Source organism: Propithecus coquereli, unplaced genomic scaffold, assembly GCF_000956105.1.
Source record: "Propithecus coquereli isolate 6110/MARCELLA unplaced genomic scaffold, Pcoq_1.0 Scaffold567, whole genome shotgun sequence".
In the NCBI taxonomy this organism is placed as follows: Eukaryota; Metazoa; Chordata; class Mammalia; order Primates; family Indriidae; genus Propithecus; species Propithecus coquereli.
Window position 1 is genome coordinate 1218287 of NW_012151585.1, and position 19516 is coordinate 1237802.

Consider the following 19516-nt stretch of genomic DNA (forward strand, 5'->3'; position numbering starts at 1 on the left):
GGAATTAGAAAATCACTGGTCTGCTACCCCTAATGAGGACGTGGATCTGGGCAGTAGTCACCAGGTGAGAGGGTGCTGGGGAAACGGAGGAAGAATCAGGCTAAGTGCTCTCTGAGGCCACTAAAGAGTCTTGGCATTGCAACAGCTGCAGCAGCCAGACGTGGGGCACCTCATGGTACTACGCAACAGGGCGGGCTCAGGCACACTTGTGAAACGTTCTTGCCTAAAAAACCGAATGTGGCTCCAAACAAGCCTGACACAAATCTCTCAGTTTATAGGAAATATAAGATTCAGAGGAACAAACAAGCAGCCAGATCCAACATGTGGAACATTTTGTAGGATAAATGACTTAGTTTCTCTAATAGATTGGTGGCATGAAAGAGAAAAAAGGCAGGGAGAGGAACTGTCACAAAAAAAGGAGAGATTTAAGTGACATAACAGCCAAAAGAAGCCAAAAAGGACCCCTCTGGTGTTAACAGTAGACCGGACAAGATCAAGGACGAAAGCAGGGAGAACAGTAAGAAGCTATGTCAGCATTCCAGGCGAGATTTTGCAGGATGCTAGCAAATCATGGTTGGATTCTGGATATATTTTGTGGGTATCACCGAAAGGATTTGCTAATGGATAGATGAGATGGGACGTCTCAGAGAGAGAGTACAAGATGACTCCCAGGTTTTGACGCAAGCAACTAGAACAGTGGAGTTTTACTGAAACAGGGAAGACTCAGGGAGAGGCAGGTTTGTGGGAAAAGGTTAGGAGGAGCTCTAATCCAAACTCCGTATCTTCAGTGTGATGGATCTTTTGAGTATCCACTGGGAGATGTCAGGGAGGCAGCGGGATGTGTTTGTGGAGTATTGAGGACAAGTCCAGGCAGAAGATGTAAATTTGGGAGTCCTCAGTAGGCAGATACTATTTAAGGCCACAAGAGTAGGTGAAAGAATGAAGGGAGCGAGTGTAGCTGGAAGAGAGGTTCCAAAGCAGGGCCTGTGAGTGAGCAACAGGAACAGAGGAGGGACCTGGATGCATCCTGGAAGCAGGAGAAGGAGGAGTGACACTTGTCAGACACTCTGGAAAGTCAGGGGAGGTGAGGACCGAGATTTGACCTTTGGATTGAACAACGTGGAGGTGACCGTTGGTGCACCGATAAGAGCAGTTTCTGTAACCGGTGGGAGTGGGTTCAAGGAAGTCTACCTGGGAGAAAAGAAAGTTCTTTCCAAGCTGTTTTTAGAAGCTCGGAAAGGAAAGAAGTAGAAAGCTAGCTGGATAGCGAAGTGTGGTCTAGAGAGGGGTGTTGCTTTGTCTGAGAATCACTGCTTTATTTCTTTCAGGAAGTATTTTTTTGTGACAGTAATCTTTCCCGCCAACTTTTTACTTTTGACAAATACTAAATCACAGAAAAGGTAGATACTGTATATGCTTCACCTAGTTTAACCCATTGTTAACATATTGCCACATTGGCTTTCTCTCCCTGAGTATATAAATATATTTATTTTTATGATCTACTTTAAAATTGTAAACATAAAGTGTATCCTAAAGCTTATATATCCTAAAAAAAAGACATTCTCCCACATAACCACGATATCATTATTGTATCCAAGACATTTAATATTATTATAATATGTAATATGCAGTTCATATTAAACCTGTATATTACTATTTTCATGTCTGGTCCAGAGTCCATTCAAAGGTCACCCACTGCTTTTAGTTGTCACATCCTGAAGGGATTTTTTTTTTTTTTTTTAGGATGGGAGAAATAATAGTACATTCATATGCTGATTTTTAAAATCTAATAGTGAAAACTGATGATGCAGAAGAGAGGGGAAATTGCCAAGTGATAAACTTGAGAAGGTGAGAGAGGATGGATGTAGCCACAGTGCGGGGTGACCTTGGATGGGAGCGTGGACAGTTTATCCCAGGTAGCTGGAGAGAGAGGAGGCAGGGCCTGTGTATGGGAGGTGGGTAGACATGGTGGGGCCTTGTGAAATTCTCTTTTGATTGCTTTTATTTTCATGGTGAAATAGGAAGAATGGTATTCACTTGAGAGTAAGGAAAGGAGAAGAGGTGTTACAGGTTTAAGAAAAGACAATATGAAGTCTTCGTCTAAATCATCTTTAGGGCATGCATTATTGCTGACGATACGCGAAGACTTTTCTAGGGGTGTATTTATGAATAGTCTTAAGGGGATCCTCCTGTACACCGTCAACTTCTATAGGTGCGCTTCCCTGAAACTAACCTGCCTGAGAAAGGGCCTCTTCCCAATAGGTTTCCTCCCACTTTGGAAGAAAAGGCTGAGCTTCGCCTATCCTAGATCTGATTTAATTATATCACACCTGCTTCTTGTCTGCTTGTTGATTTTATTTTCCCTCTTTTTTTTTTTAATCTAGAAAAAGATTACTTTCTGGAAGCATTATAGTCTTCTTAAAGATCCTTTCACCCCAGATTCCCGCAGCTTATGATCCTGCTGGGGAATCGCCACTTCTTGTTTCTAATTTTAGCTTTTCCAGGGCATGTCTCTGTTTCTCTTTTCCCTCCTTACCTGTATTCACCCCAGTTTCCCTGCCTCTCCTTTGACTGTTATCCTTTCTCTGGATTTCAGGCTTGGTCACAGTGGCGGGAACAGTTCCTGCATGACCAGAGGGAGAAAGAAAAGATGGTCTCCGCAGCAAAACACCATCAGCACTGGCAAAAGCGGAGATTCCTGAAGGCCTGGCTTGAATACTTGCACATCCGCAGGATGAAGAGACAGCAGAACGGTGAGAAAGAAGCCCTGGGCTCTTGACAGAAGGTCTGGTCACAATTTTACTCTCCTGCTGCCAGTGGTACTATATTAAGAAGAAATGTAACCACATTATGCTACAAATTTTGGTAAAAGGATATTGAAGAGGAAAACACATCATCTTCGATTCATGTTTATTTCTTTCTGGCCTTTTCATCTATGCATATATTTTATCCAAATAGTTTTTTAATTATGCTATAAATACTGTGATTTTTTTTTAGGAGATAGGGTCTCACTCTGTCACCCAGGTTGGGGTGCAGTAGCATGCATGATTATAGCTCACTGCAACCTCAAAATCCTGGGCTCAAGTGATCCTCCCACCTCAGCCTCCCAAGTGGCTAGGACTACAGGTGCATGCTACCATGACTGGCTAATTTTTAAAATTTTTGTAGAGATGGGGGTCTCACTCTGTTGCCCAGGCCTGGTCTCAGACTCATGGCCTCCGGTAGTGCTGGAATTACAGGCAGGAGCCACCATTCCTGGCCCATATTATGATTAATATGATACCTATAGTTTTATAGCTTGCTTTTTTTCATGCAGCTAATCAATACTTTCCTACATCTTTAAGTATTTATCGTAAGCTTTTTTTAATGACTATTTATATTTTATAGGATGGCTTACTTTAATTTACTTAGCCATTCTCCTGTGGATAGACATGTAGATTGTTTCTATTTGTCCCCAATTATACAAATGCATGTTTATTTTGTTAAGTTTTTGTATACTGTTTTTATGGTTTTAGTTCCCCAGTTAGATTCAGAAGTAATAATACATAGAAACGTGATTGTTGGTATACTTTTTGTACTTAAGTTTATCAAGTTTACACAGAATTGAGTCAAGCATTGTGTTGGACACTGGATTATAGATTCTGGCTTTTGCCCAGCCCTCCCTGCAGAAATCTCCGAGCCTACCAACACTTGTCTTTTGGGAGAGTTTGATTGTGTTCATTTGAGGATAATAACCATGGACCAGCAATCCAGTTGCCCAAGCCTGGAAGGTGAATCAAAACATTAAGCCGTTTAGTGCGATAAGCTACACACTAACTCCTGCCTCCAATTATAGCATTCAGATTCCAGGTCTGATTCCCTTCCCCTTCCTGGGCTTCAGCTCCTCAGACCATTAGCTGATTATTGTTAAAAGGATATGAAGCTAGCAGCCAGGATCAGCTTGGCTGAAAGCTCAGAAAAGCCTTTGCAAGCATGGCGACTGAATCCCATGTCATGACTCAGTTCCTAAGTCCTATCCAGGAGACAGCCCTATAGAGGCAAACATAAAACAGAGTCCTCTTTGAAAACAACAGTCTCCGTTCTTGCTTGTTAATGTCTAACTAGAAGCCTCATCCCTTTGATTTAATGGATTTTATAGCATCATCTTCCTTAAAATCACATACCTTTTCTCTTTTCCCAAAGTGAGGAGATGTAGCTCAGGGATTCCTAATGACCTTCCACTGTTTAACAAACTTTTAGGCCAGGTACAGTGGCTCATGCCTGTAATCTCAGTGCTTTGGGAGGCCAAGACAGGAGGATTGCTTGAGGTCAGGAGTTAGAGACCAGCCTGGGCAACATATTGAGACCCCATCTCTATAAAAAATTTAAAAATTAGCTGGGTGTAATGGCATGTACCTGTAGTCCTAGCTACAGGCTGAGGCAGGAGGATCGCTTGAGCCCAGGAGTTTGAGATTATAGTGCGCCATCATGTGCACTGCACTCTGGCCTGGGCAACAGAGTGAAACTCTCTCTCTTAAAAAAAAACAAAAACTTAAAGATTTTTTGTGAGAGCAGCCTTGAATCCCTACTCTCTGCCAGTGGCAGGGTTCTACTTGTCTTAAAGATGCTTCAAGCTCATCTACCAACCTTGGGGGAGCAGCACTTAGGTTATGTCTGTGTTGCAGAGATGGCTGAGCGATTCCATCGTGTCACTGTGCTCCAGATACACTTCTATGATTGGCAGTGGGCTTGGGAGCGGAGGGAGAGCTTGTACACTCACCGTGCCCGGGTGGAGGAGCTGGCCCGGAGGATGGTGCTGCGGCGGGCCTTTACGCACTGGAAGCACTGTATCCTTTTCAGATACCAGGCCTGTCCATCACCTCAGCCAGGACAGCATGCACTCAGCAGCACGTAAAACAAAAGTCACAAGATAACGTGGGAAACAACTACCAAACAATTTTAGACAGCCTCGTCTCTATGACTTCTTTTTAAAATTTTTTATTTGGGACTATGCATACAAAAGAGTACTTACATACTTACATTTTAAAGAATAATAATAAAATGAACACTTATGTATTCACCACCCAATTTAAAAAACAGAACAGTTCCAACACCTTTTCCCTGACTGCATTCCCTCCTTCCCTCAGAGCTAATCCCACTGTCCTGATTAACATTCTTTCGTGCTATCATTTCATTGCTTTTCTCCACCCACTAGGTGGTGGAAATAGCCCCAGCTATCTTTTTTCTTGGCGATACCGTCACTGTGATCATAGCTTCCATTCACTGAGCTTTTACTGCATTGCAGACATCATGCATTATCCTCTTAATCCTCCTAGCAACCCTGTGGAGTAGGTGTGACTGTCGCCATTTTACAGATGAAGAAACAGAGACTCGGGAGCTAAAAAATTTTCAAGGTCACAGCAGAGTCTTGCTTTGTGTTAAACTCCTGCTTAAGTTCTGGGATACAAGGAAGCTCGGAGACTAACATAGTGGAGAAAATAGACATGAAAAAAAGTCTTTAAATACAGCGCAATAAATATTTGTATCAAGTCCTGTGAGAGTCGGTGTGGAGATTCAGCCAAGGAGGTAATGTTGTAGCTGAACTTTAAGTCTTAGGAGATGACAAGTTCACCCAGCAGAGAGGTTGGGAAGGACATTTCGTGTGTAAGGAATGGCATTTACACAGGCTTAGAGGTGAGGAAGAACATTTAAGAATCTATAGTGAGTTGTGGGGGTGTGGATGGTGGGAGGGCAGAGGTGGAAGCCTCTGGAGTTTTGTTTGTTTGTTTTTAATAGACAGGGTCTAGCTGTGTTGCCCGGGTTGTAGTACAGTGGGCTATTTTCAGGCACAATCATAGCTCACTGCAGCCTCAAACTCCTGGGCTCAAGTGATCCTCCCACCTCGGCCTCCTGAGTGGCTGAGACTACAGGCACATGCCAACACACCTGGCGTTAGAAGTTTTTACAAAAAAATAGAAAATATTAGCCAGGTGTGGTAGCACACACCTGTAGTCCCAGCTACTCAGGAAACTGAGGCAGGAGGATTGCTTGAGCCCAAGAGTTTGAGGTTGCTGTGAGCTATGATCACACCACTGTACTCTAGCTCAGGTGACAGAGCAAGACCTTGTCTCAAAAAAAAGGCTTGTGCTTTAGAAAGGATAATTCTGGAGTAGAAGAGGGAGGCTAGCAGGGGAAGACCAGTTATGGGAGGAGGCTCACTTATGCAGGGACAAGTCAGATGAACTGCCTGGTAATGGGGGAGGGGGAGGGGGGACAGAAGAGCAGGAGGGGAGGGAGAGGAGAGATTTAGGAGGAGAGCAGACGTACTTGGTGACTGAGATCAGAGCAGGAGGAGAAAGGTTTGAAAATAACTCCCAAGGTTTTTAGTTCAAACATCCGACTGGATCTCCTTGCCAGGGGAAAGAACAGGTTCTGCTTTTTGATATGGTGATTTTGAAGTGTTTACTGAAATTGGTGGTAATTTATCTCAGATGTTTTTTGCCTCATCAAATGGCATCCAAGGGGAGGAACACAAGGCCAGCTGTTTGATAAGTAACTGACATGGTTCCCCTTTGCCCACTGTTTCCCTGGGTCATGCGGAGGAGATGGGGGACATTGGCTCACCTGCTGAGCCTGTTACCCCCTGCAGCCATGACCCTTCAGGTGGGTCACTGGGAATGCACTGTCTGGGGGCGGGAACCTTGTTGAGACTGAGGCCTTAACTTCCTGGCAGACATGCTGCTGCACGCGGAAGAAGCTGCCCAGCATGAGATGGCAGAAGAGCACCGCAGGCACAGCCTGCTGGTAAGAGCACCACAGCCTGGCACAGCTCCACTTGGCGGCCTTGCTCAGGCATTCACTCCTGGGGAGCCCAACACCCATCCCACTCATTAAGTGCAGCCAGTTATGGGTTAGCTTTGGTCATGAAGCCCTCCTTTCGTTGTGGGTGTCCCTGTTTTAATTTTGGATCAAAAATGGTAATGGCGTGGGGTCAGAGGGGTCTGGAGCTGTAAAGGACCCTAAGAGGTTGTCTAGTCCTGGGCTTTTTTTGTATGGTAGAACCCCTTTTTAGTGGCTAATCTGTAAAATAGGCCAAAGCATCGATGCTGTGGTTGAAGTAGGCCTGGGAGTCAGTCCCTGTTCTACCAGCTACTCTCTCCCTCCCCTGCCACGTGAGGTAGGTGGTCTTCAAACACTCTCAGGGGCTCGTGGGGTTCCACAGAGCACAATAGGAAAACCCCTAATCCAGCCTAATCACTTCCGTCTTAGAAAACTGAAGCCCAAGGCATGGGGGAATGGGGACAGATGGGCTTTGCTTAGGTCATACGTGAGGTGATATTGATGGAGCTGGAGCCAGGCCTGGGTATGCTGCCACCACCCCAACCCTCTACTCACCAAGGACTCCTTATTCCATTCCAGCAATTCTGCATTTATAGTTATGTAAATGTATCCGCTGACTCCACATGGTAAAAAACAAAAAAACAACCATAGGCAAAAAGTCTGTCTCTTTTTTGAGAGGCAAGAGTCGATGTTCAACCTTTGTCTGTAGAATTCTGATCTGGGTCATGGGAGTCTCTCCTGGTCAGAGGTGAGGGTGTGTGTGTTCTTGGGTAGGACAGATGGACAGCAGGGACTGGCACAACAAATGTTGAGTAAGTGCCTACGGTGCAGGCCGGCCTGCGTTAGGCTCCGGTTCGAGTTTCCAAGCAGAGAAACGCTCTGAGGGAAATGGAGCAGCTGTAAGAAGCTCTGACTGAGCTTCTCTGCCCTGATTTGGGGCACCGCCTGCCTTCATCTACTCTTTTACAGACTTTACTGATTCTAGTCTTTGTAATCGGTTGTGTCCTTTCTTCTTTGTGCAGTATTTTTGCTTTAGAGCCCTAAAAGACAATGTGACCCGTGCCCACCTCCATCGAATAAGAAGGAATCTCGCTTATCAGCAGCATGATGTCACGGTGAGGGTGATGTTCGTATCAGGGGACTTCTTCTGATGGCCATTCTCTGTCTTTTTTTGGGGGAGCGTCTTGCCGAATTAAACAGAACTCTTTTTTTTTTTTTTTTTTTTTTTACATCTCTGTGCTCAAAGATTTGTGCAGATTTTAGACTCCAAAACCTTAGTTCTTATTTTTTTGGGAGGAATCCAAACCTGCTGATAGAGAAACTCCTGTTTTTTGCTTTGTTTAATCCAGTTTTTATGTTTGCTAAGAAAATGGATAGTTGACTCAGAGGTCAGGGACTATAGATTTTAACCCTGACCTTGGGGATGTAGTGATAAAAATACACTTTAAGTCTCGGATCATAGGAGGCTTTGGTCGTGTTTCCATTGTAAGTCTATTCACTTCAGTGGTTTGTTTACCCAAGATCAGCAAACATTATCTCTACTTGTCAATTTTGTTTCTGGGCATAAAAGGGTGGATTTTTTTTTCCTGTTATTGTTTTATGAAAAATGTTCAAACATATAGAAAAACAGAAAAAGTAATATAATTATCATCTATATACTCATTACCTAGATTTAACAATTGTTAATATTTGCTATATTTGCTTTTTTTTTTTTTGCTGAATCATTTCAAAGTATTTATAGACATCATGACACTTTGTACCTAAATGTTTCAGATTCATCACCCAAAGATAAAGAAATTTTCTCATGTAACTACAATATCATTATCATCCCTAATGAAATTAACAGTGATTCCCTAGCATTCTCCAGTACCCAGTCCATATTCAAATTCCCACAGTTTTCCCCAAAATGCCTTTAAAATGGCTTTTTTTCAGACCAGGATTCCGTTAAAGATCACTAACTACATTTAGTTATTAAAGCTCTTAATTTAGAACAATTTCTTCCTCCAACCACATTTCTGTTTTTTAACTTTTTTTTAAATTTTGAGTTGTAGTAAAATACACAAAACATAAAATTTATCATTTTAGCCATTTTAATTGTACAACACTGATGTTAAGTACATTGACGTTGTTGTGTAACCATCACCATTATCCGTCTCCAAAACATTTGTACCTGTTAAAACTCTGTACCTCCAAAACTCTACCTATTAAACACTAACTCCTCATTTCCTCTTCCCTCCAGCTCCTGGAAACTACCATTTTACTTTCTGTCCCTATGAATGTTGATTACTCTAGAAACCTCATAAGTGGAATCATGCAGTATTTATCCTTTCATGACAGACTTATTTCACTGAGCATAATGTACACTTTTTTCTTTTAAATGTCGTTGACTTTTTGAAAAGGACAGGAGAATTATTCTGTACAATGTTCCATAGTTGATTTATCTGGTTATTTCCTTTTGATTCATTTAATTTCCCTTTATATAATATCCATAAACTAGATATGTTAGTTCTAAAGCTTTGATTAGATTGAAGTTAAACATTTCTTCTCGACTACTTCATAGATGGTAGTACGTAATAAGATCAGTTTTAATTTCTAAAATGACTTTTTAAAATGGCGGGGCCAGGTGCAGTGGGTCATGCCTGTAATCCTAGCATTTTGGAAGACTGAGGTGGGAGGATCACAGGAGCTAGAGACCAGCCTGAGCAAGAGCAAGACCCCATCTCTACAAAAAATAGGAAAATTGGCCGGGTGTGGTGGCGCACGCCTGTAGTCCCAGCTGCTCCGGAGGCTGAGGCAGGAGGATCGCTTGAGCCCAGGAGTTAGAGGTTATAGTGAGCTATGATGATGACACTGCACTCTAGCTGGGGTGACAGAGCAAGACCCTGTCTCAAAAAAAAAAAAAAAAAGCCTTGTCTTCCATGAGGCCCAGATTAGCAATAGCTTCTTCATCCAGATTTCCATAGACTGGAAGAACCATCTTTTTGCCTTTAACGTTGGCTCAGCTGGCTCTATACTTCAGCCATAATTATTTTGAAACCCATTGTATGTTGGCTGCTCCAAGTTGAGATAATTTCTGCTTTGGGGAAGCTCACAGTCTGTTGGAGAAGGATTCCTTCATTTTAGTAAATTTCCATTTCCTTCCTGTCGTCTTTTAGCTGCTGTGCAGGTTCTGGAACCTCTGGCAGTCTCGGACTGAACAGAGAGAGGAAAAAGAGCATCTCCCCTTACTGTGTGCCGCCTGGGACCACTACAGGTAGGGACTCTGGCTTCATCCATTTTCCAGGAGTGATCGATCACTTACCCTTCCTCAAGTTAGGTGTGGCAGATTCAGAAGGGCCTTCTGGGGTCAGAGGCTCTGCTTGTAAACCAGTGGTTCCTGAATTTGCATTTTATTTTTGGCTGATTAGATGGGAGGTAGAATGAGGATATTTATATTGGTTCTTAGCCACTATAGTCTGAAGTTTATGCCTGGTAGCTCACTGCGTCAGTCCTATAGCTTTTAAGATGCTCACATCTTAGAATTCATGCATTGCTAGTGTTAAAGAGAAGGGTCAGGCCAGGTGGGTATTTGTGGCTCAGTTTGGAAGGTTGCAGGAAGTGTCCTCTATTTTGGTGCTAGTCATTCATTTAAAATAAATAAATAGAAGCACTACATATTTGTGAGGAAAACTCAAGACTATAGGAAGGAAGGTGTAAAATGAAAAATAAAAGTTGCCTGGCCTCCTCCCTGCAACTCTTTGATCTTAATCCTCAGAGATAACCACTGTGTATTAACTTTCTTGCTGCCAGAAATGTTTGATATTTCCTCCCCTTCCTTTCCATCCCTACTCCTCCCCACAGTATAATCCACTTAATTTGCATAGTCATACGTCCAATTTTGGAGCTTGGGTTTTTTTTTTGTTTTTTTTTTGAGACAGGGTCTTGCTCTGTCACCTGGGCTAAATTGCAGTGGCATCATCATAGCTCCCTGCAACCTGAAACTCCTGGGCTTAAGCCATCCTCCTGCCTCAGCCTCTCAAGTAGCTGGGACTACAGGCACGTGCCACGATGCCTGGCTAATTTTTTCTACTTTGAGTAGAGACGGGGTCTCACTCTTGCTCAGGCTAGTTACTATCTCCTGACCTCAAGTGATCCTCCCACCTTGGCCTCCCAGAGTGCTAAGATTATGGGCATAAGCCACCATGCCCGGCCAATTTTGGAGCATTTTTTAATGAGTCAATGAGAATCCCAATATTTAACTGACTCAATTCAGAGTTGTCAAGGTATATTATTCTAAATCCTTATTTATTAAACCAGCTGTGAAAGGGAGCATGTCATAGACCCAGGTAGTCTAAATGAGCCCCAGAGTTTGGCCATAAAACCAGGAAGTTCAGGATATCTGAAGGATTTTATACATATTTTCTAAGTTCCAGAGATACTGTGCTTCGTGGTCTAATTAGGTTTACAACAAAATTGTTAACATTTTTAGGCAAGCCACAGTCCAAAATCAGGGTTTGACAGCTTTCATGTTAAATATATCTAAATGCCCTCTCTCCCTCCTAGAATGAAACTAGTAAGCCCATGGGGTGCCTTTAACTCTCAAGAAGTAACTATACCCAGATTTATCTGCTTTAAAAACAAAACAAACTTTAAAAAACCTGAAACCTGAAGATGAGGATGGTCAGTACCTTGGTGTTCTCTGTTTTCTTTCAGGATAACATTGCTATGCAAGTGTATCAAATTGTGGTTACAGTATACTCAGAAGAGGCGATACCAGCAGGTATGGAGTTCTTTACAGCAGATGGCTCTCCTGGCTTGCATTCTTGGATCCATTTGCTTTGGAAAGATTCTTGGAAAAGGCCTACGCCAAGAGGTCTCATTGTTCTGATTTGGAAGGGAGGGTGCTGAAAAAGCTCAAAGGCATTTCCTCCAGTCCCCACTGTTGATGTCAGAAAGTCCGCATGACTCCCATTTCTTCATCTGCTGTGAAAATGCAGGTGTTCTCTGAGAGTCGTGAGCTCTTCTCAGCCATTCGTCTTTACTCAAACTCATTTATGATGTGAGTCAGCCAGCCCCTCACCCAGCGGGAGCTGCAGCGGGTATGGGGAGAGGTGCAGAGTGTAAGTGCTGTATCCCAGTGCTAAGCTGTGACATGCAGGTCCCCCAGGGGTCAGGATGACAAATTTGTAGAGGCAGGTTGAGAAAGAGTCAATTCCGTTTAAGAAATACTCATTGAGCAACTGCTGTGCCACAGACACTGTGCTAAGCACCGAGCATACAACTGTGATACAAGGAGACAAAATTCCTGCTCTTACAGGACTCCATTTAGCACCAGGGTGGCGAATAAATATGATCTTGCAGGCCAGTTATAGTGACTGGGAGTAACAGTCTGGAATGCTGCACTTAGAAGGATTTCAAAGGCACATTTATACTCGGTGGGAATGTGTGTTCATGAATGATGTCTGCTTGAGCATTGCTGTGAAAAGTGCCCCTTCTTGGCCGTCCCTGGCAGTGAAACAGAGGGAGACACAAACCAAACTCCTCCCAGTTATTTTCCTGCTGCCCTCCCCTCCCCACCTGTATCTGCTGCTAGAGTCTAACATGTAAATCTGAAGATTTTGGCCCCCCACAGTTTGGGGATAGAATCCAGATTTTTAGCAGGGTCTACAAACTCCTTCAAGAGCTGGTCCCTATCTGTTTCCCCATCTTTCCAGTTACCACTCCGTTCCTTCACAGCTGCACCCTGACCAGCCAAGCTGCCGGTCCTCCTTGAAGGTACTCTGCGCTCTCCTGCTCCCCCAGCCCGGCTCACCCCCACATGCTTGGCTTTATTAGAACAGTCATCGCATGATTGTTCACTGGCCGCTCTCCTGCCAGGCTGTGAGCTCCTTCAGAGTACAGCCTGTCTCTCTCTCCTGCTTAGCCCAACACAGTGCTTGGCACGGGGGATGTGCCGACTGGTACTTGGATAAATGAAAGCACAAACGAACAAACAAACTGCCATTGATCACTTCAGAGTTTTTCCCAAGGATCATCTCAGTTCTTAGGGTTTCGATGGTACTAATCCACGGCATGGCTTATTTCCGTGTCACCCTTGCCTTCCACACCTAGGAAATTCTTACAGTTACTGCATTCTTTGACATCCCTTTGGAATATGTGGCCGGTTTTGAAAGGTCCCTACCACTTGTTTTCTTAAGGTCATTTAATACCAGCTCAAGAGAAGGTAGGGAAGGAGGCCTTTTAGAAAAAGACCACGAGTGTCACGGTTGAAAGGTTGTGTTTATTTAAGGAGGAGAGCAGCGGGTCTCTTTTATTTCCTTCCTGGAAAGAGAGAGCTGTCCTTGACACAGGGCTCAGCACTGGTGGTGAGCCCAGGGTCAGCATTCTCGTCTCTCGCACTGCTCTAGCATGGGCTACTTTCAAAGGCATAGGAGGTCTGAAAAATAGTAGGAGCACTGCTTAGTTGTTGCTTTTAAATCTCAAGCTAACAACCTAAACATCACCTCTTGGTATAGCTATCCCAGGAGCACATCAGTTATTCTATTCTTGAAAAGATAAAAATGTTATTCATTGTGGGTTTTTCTTTTTAAAAAGTAATACACAGGCAGCCCTCTGTATCTATGGGTTTCACATCTGTGGGTTCCACATCTGTTGATTCAACCAATCATGGATCAAAAACATTTTTTTTTTTTTTTAATGGATCGTTGTGTCTGTACTGAACACGTACAGACTTTTTTCTTGTCATTATTCCCTAAACCAGCAGTCCCCAACCTTTTTGGCACCAGGGACTGGTTTCATGGAAGATAATTTTTCCACGGATGGGTTGGGGGTTTGGGGGCAGGCAGAGCTCAGGCAGTGATATGAGTGATGGAGGAGAGGGCTGGTTCCTAACAGGCCATGGACCAGTACTGGTCCGCAGCCCTAAACAACACAGCATAACAACTATTAATATTTACACAGCATTTACATTGTGTTAGATATTATACATAATCTAGAGATGATTTAAAGTATATGAGAGGACGTGTAGGTTATATGCAAATACTAGATTATTTTATATAAGGGACTTGAGTAGCCATAGATTTTGGTATCCTCTGGGGGTCCTGGAACCAATCCCCCACAGATACTGAGGGACAGCCGTGTACAGGATAGCACAATGTTTGCTAACTGTTGGAGCTGCATGAGAGGGTCATGGGGATTCATTATACCATTGTTTCTACTTTTGTTTACATTTAAAAAAACCCATAATAAAAAGTAAAAAGAAAAGCAATATATGAACATCATATATTAGAAAACTTGGAAAGTATAGAAAGACATAAAGAAGAAGAAAATAAAGACACTCATAATCTTGCCTCTTAAGATGACATTTGATGAGTAAACCTGGTGTCTTTTTTTCCTCTGTGCGGGTAGGAATGTATGTGCCCATGTGTGTACACACACACACACACACACACACACACACATGCATACTGTTCCAATTATCTATAGCTATGTAAAAAATCATCCCAACATCCCAAACTCAGTGGTATAAAACAACAACCATTGGATTATGCTTAAGAATTCTGTTGCTCAAAAATTGAGACAATACATAGTGGGGATGGCTGGTTTCTGCTTCATGATTATTGGGGCCTCAGCTGGGAAGATTCTAATGGCAGGGTGTTGGAATCATCTAGAAGTTTCTTCACTGACATGTCTAGATCCTGGATTGGAGTGACTCAAAGACTGGGCTCGACTGGGAGTGTTAACCAGAGGCCAAATATGGCCTCTTTGTGAGGCTCGGGCTTCCTTACAGCATGGTGGCCTCGGGTAGTCAGACATCAGGGCTTCAAAAATGAGTGAATGAGGCAAAAGCTGCATGGCCCTTTCTGTAGCCTCAGAAATCACGTAGTGGCACTTTTACCATGCTCTGTTGGTGAAAGCTGTCCCTATCCTGCCCAGACCCAAGGGGAGGGGACATAGACCACTTCTCAATGAATGAGGATCAGAGAATTTGCAGCTATTTTTTCAAACTTCTTCACATGCATATATGCTTTCTTTCCCCAAAGTTTTGGATCATGGAGGCACATACAGTATATTCTAGTGTCCATTGACTGCCTTCCTACTGATATGTTGGTGAAATGGTAGACTTTTATAATTACATAAAGATTAAAGAATCTATGACCAACACTATAAACAAAATCAAAAGACATAGGGTGGAAAAAATATAACACACGTGACAAAAGACTAACACATTTTTCAAGGTTCAAAAAGTCTGTACATATCACTGAGCTAAATGCTGACAGATAGTAAAACAGGCAATAGTATGAACACCTAAGTCATGGGGGGATATTATATATACATATATTCTTGTGTATGTGTGTGTTAAGAGATGCTTAAGCCACTTTTAAAAAGTGAAAAATTTTCACCCATATTTCATTGTTCTCCTAGCATATTGGCAAAGATAAAAAAAATAATGATTTTCATCTTTTTCTCAGTGTTATTATATAGGAAGCAACCCACTCTCAGGAGTGTGACCCTGAAAGGTCATGTAAAAAAAATGTACAAAGGCCATTCATTATTTTACTCTAGTCGCTGCAGGCCAGAGCAGACAGTCATTTCCAGCAGAGAGCCCTGCCCGCTGCCTTCCACGCATGGTGTAGACTCTGGAGATGGCGCCAGCAGGAAAGTGTCCTCGATGCACGAGCAGCGCAGTTTCGCAGGTATGCTGTGCAGCTCCTCTCTGCACCAGGGCGGGCGTCCCAGGTCTAACGCTGCCAACCACAGAGCCCATCTGCTTTGCTTTTCAGCCTCCCAGCCACCCAGGCCTCGGTTCTTCTTCGTTTTCCCAATAATGTGGGCTCATTGATTTCATGTGGCAGGAAAAGAGAGCCAGCATTTCCCCCGGGAAAACTTTTGTCTGTATTATAAATGCTTTCAGAACAGCCTGTTTGTAACCCTCGTCACAAGCCTCTGAGTGCTCCATTAAAGCTGCCCATTAGCTTTCTGGATCAGAGCGTGGTGGGACCTTGCGTCGCCTTGGCAGACATTCTCGAGTGTAATTTCCCTGAAACACTTAGTTCCTGTTCTGCTAGACCTGGCTTTTTGAAGTCTTGAAATTATAGTCATCAACAAAATTGGAAAGGTCAAGGAGCAAAGCTACATCTTTTTAGCTCCCATGGGGGCAAACTTGCCCATAGCATGTCCTTACTACGTGGTAGAACGTAATGGAGAAATTATTAATGACTAACTGTGTGCCTGCCACTGTGGTGGGCATTGTGATGAAAAAAAGAGAACAAATACATAAACTTATTCTGCCTGCGGCATCATTATCCTCATTAATAATTTCCTTCTCGTAGCAGCCCTGAGAGAATCGGTTCAAAATGATAAATGGCTTGATCATGGACAGTCAGTAGCCAGGGTTTAAATTCAGATCTCTGTTTCCAAAGTCCAGGAGATTTTTACTTGATCAAGAGGAAGATCTTGTCGATGACTTTGTAGAAAGGTGAAATTTTTGTGATGAGATAAGACTGACGTACAAGAAACAGCTAAAAAAAACAATTCAAAAGATTAGATCCTTGTGTCTTCAATTATGTTAGCTGCAAGTTTTAACAGAGCTCGGTGCTAGTGCTGAGGGTGGCCGGGGAGCACTGAGGTATCTGGGGGGGAGGCTTCCTGTGATGAGGGGGGCCAGACCGAGGGGATCAGGCTGATCCTACAGGCAGGTCATTGATGGACGTGGAACTAGGAAAGTGACAGTTTTGGAGATGACCCAGAGTACAGCGTACATCAGCTTAGGATGGAGAGCTGAGAGGAAGGGACGTGCCCTGGGGAAAGTCGCAGTGATCTCGAATTTAGAGGACTCGGAGGACTCCGAATGCAAGTTTTTGCGAAGACCAGCAGGAACTCCAGGCTCCTTAGCACCAAGCCCAAGGAGTTATTTTAGATGGTGGCCGCAGGGAATAGGGGCTGAGAAGAGAACAGCTCTTGCCTCTTCCCCCTTCTACAAACACAGCAGCTTTGCCTTTACCTAGTTCCTGTATTGTCATCTGGTGTACGATTCATTTGAGAAATGGCTTCAGTACTTGAAACACACCCCTTTGTATTCTTTACTGAAAAGTAGTCATGCTTGGCTCTATTCCTTTTTTGTGTTTTGCATGCTGGGGGACCAAACACTGAGGACACCTTCAGAGTAGCCAAGAGGAGCCTCTAAAAGGATTTTTGCTGGGAAGCAGGCTTGGGTGATTTTAGAGCCGTCATTCTGGAGACAAAGGGTAGAGGGGGAGTCGGAGACGGGAGTAGCCAGGAGGCTTGCAGGATGGCGAAGGCCTGATCTAGATTTTGTCCCGTTTCGGTTTGGATGAACCTATTTAGAAAACTTAGTTCTTGCCTGCCTTGTTCATGAGCAGAATGATCGAGAGTCTGGCTCAGAAGCTAGACAGGCCTGAGGTCAGATCTGTGCTCTGTCGCCTGCCAGCTCTGTGACGCTGAGCAAATCAGTCTCTCTGAGCCCCAGTCTCCTTGAATGTATTTTATTAATAAAGTGGGGATGATTTGATAATAGGTCTATCTCAGAGGGTTGTCATGAAAACTAAATGCGATAATACCTGTAAAATACAAGCAGAGTACCCAGTACGAAATATTAACTATCCCTCTAGCCCCTGGAATTGATTTGTAACTCTCATGGTAAGTAAATATTCATAGGATTGCTTTGGAGTTTAGCAAATTAAAATTCCAGATAAATATGTATCTTCTGTGCTCCTAGGGTATTTTTTAATGTCTTAGGAATACGGACAGAATTTATGGTAGAATCTCATGAATTGTGGCTAAAAATGATAATTTATTAACCCACCAGTAAAATATACTGAGAGTGAGATAAAATTGGCTCGTCTTTTATTCTGAGGTAAAATTTATATATAGTGAAAGGTACAGATGTTAAGTAAACAGTTTGACAATTTCACAGATTACACACCTGGGTAATCAATATTCCGGTCAAGATACAGAACATTTCCCTCACCCCAGGAGGTTCTCATATGTCACAGTCTTACCCCAGTAGGTACCCACTGTTCTGATTTCAGTTATCCTAGTTTAGGTGTGCATGTTTTTGAACTTCATGTAATGGGATCATAGAGTATTTATTACATCTGACTTTTGTTAAAGCTGGGGTCTCGCTCTGTCGCCCAGGCTGGAGTGCAGTGGTGCAATCATAGCTCACTGCAGCCTTGAACTCCTGGGCTCACACAGTCCTCCTGCCTCAGCCTCCTGAGTAGCTGTGACCACAGGCACTCACCACCAAGCCTGGATAATTTTTTTATTTTTGTAGAGACAGGGTCTCACTGTGTTGCCCAGGCTGGTCTCAAACTCCCGGGTTCAAGCGATCCTCCCACCTTGGCCTCCCAAACTGCCAGGATTATAGGCCTGAGCCAGTTCATATCTGGCTTTTAAAGTTCAGTGCACTGTTTTTGAGATTGAGCATGTTGTCCTATGTGTCAGGAGTCCAGTCGTTTATAGTCTTTAGTTTGCTGAGTAGTATTCTACTGAACATGACAGTACGTTGACCCATTATCACATCTGAGGTGTTTGCAGTTTGAGGCCATTATGAACAAAGCTCCCATGAACATTTGTTTTAGTGGGCATATGTTTTCATTTCTCTTGGGTAAATGCCTAACTGTAGACTTTTGGGTCATAGGGTAGGTATGTGTTTAACACTATAGGTGGTTGTATCATTTTTATACTTCTACCAGCAATATGAATATATGAAAATATCCATATGAGAATATGAGAATTCTGGTTGCTCCACATCCTCACTGACATTTGATATTGTCATTTTTTTAAATTGAGCCATTCTAGTGGGTATGAAGTACTGTCTCGTTTCCCTGGTCACTAATGATGTTGAACACCTTGTTGAAGCCTAATCAGCCTGAAAAAAAGCCTGTAGTTTGACAAAATCAGAATGCCCCAAGGAGGGAGTTCCAGAATAACTCCAGAATGCTGTTCTACCACAGGGAAGCAGCTTTTGTAGGATTTGGGCTCCCACAGGATTCTGAGGAGCGTCTAAGAGAGCTGGGATCAGTTTCGATTGGTTGCTGTTTCGGAGATGAGATTGGGAGGGATTAGCAGAACTGGGATTCACTAAGGGTTCAGCACTGTCATGGGTATCCTCAGTAGTAAGTGAAAATACCAGAGCCTGCCTGGGGCATCATTGGTAATGAAACAATGATCACTCAAAGAGGGGTCTTTATGGCATTTTACCACAGCTGCATGACCTTGGGAGAAACAGCGTTTCCTTGCCAAGTGGCTTATCTGTGTCCCTTCTCCCCGTCTGATTAATGGTGGCGCTGCTTTTACACTTCAGTCTGAGCTGATTTTCATCCAGTCTGTCCCAGATAGCCTGACCATTTGTACTCATTATGTACTTGTGTACACTATGTAGTTATTGACCATTGTATCTTCTGCTGTGAAGTATCTGTTCAAGTCTTTTCCCTAGTTTTTAAAATGGAGTTATGTGTCTTTTTAAAAAATTATTACTGATTTGTAGAAGTTCTTTATATGTTCTGGATGTCCTTTATTGGATATAGGTATTGAAAACATTTTCTTCCAGTCTGTGGCTTGCCTTTTCATTTTCTAATGTATTTTTTTTAATTGAAAGCAAAGTAGCTGGTTATTAATACATATATTTTGAGGTTGGGTGAGGTGGCTCATGCCTGTAATCCCAGAACTTTGGGAGGCCACAGTGGGAAGATCA

General features: G+C 43.2%; 1 protein-coding gene across 1 annotated transcript in view; it reads left to right on the plus strand.

Moving 5' to 3' along the window:
- Positions 1-19516, plus strand: part of SFI1 (Sfi1 homolog, spindle assembly associated (yeast)) — a 116944-nt gene that overhangs the window by 76505 nt on the left and 20923 nt on the right. The window contains exons 7-13 of the mRNA XM_012657962.1: positions 2597-2753; positions 4665-4826; positions 6713-6783; positions 7842-7934; positions 9975-10072; positions 11512-11578; positions 15364-15494. Coding sequence (XP_012513416.1) covers positions 2597-2753; positions 4665-4826; positions 6713-6783; positions 7842-7934; positions 9975-10072; positions 11512-11578; positions 15364-15494 — 779 coding nt within the window. The remainder of the gene's footprint in view (positions 1-2596; positions 2754-4664; positions 4827-6712; positions 6784-7841; positions 7935-9974; positions 10073-11511; positions 11579-15363; positions 15495-19516) is intronic.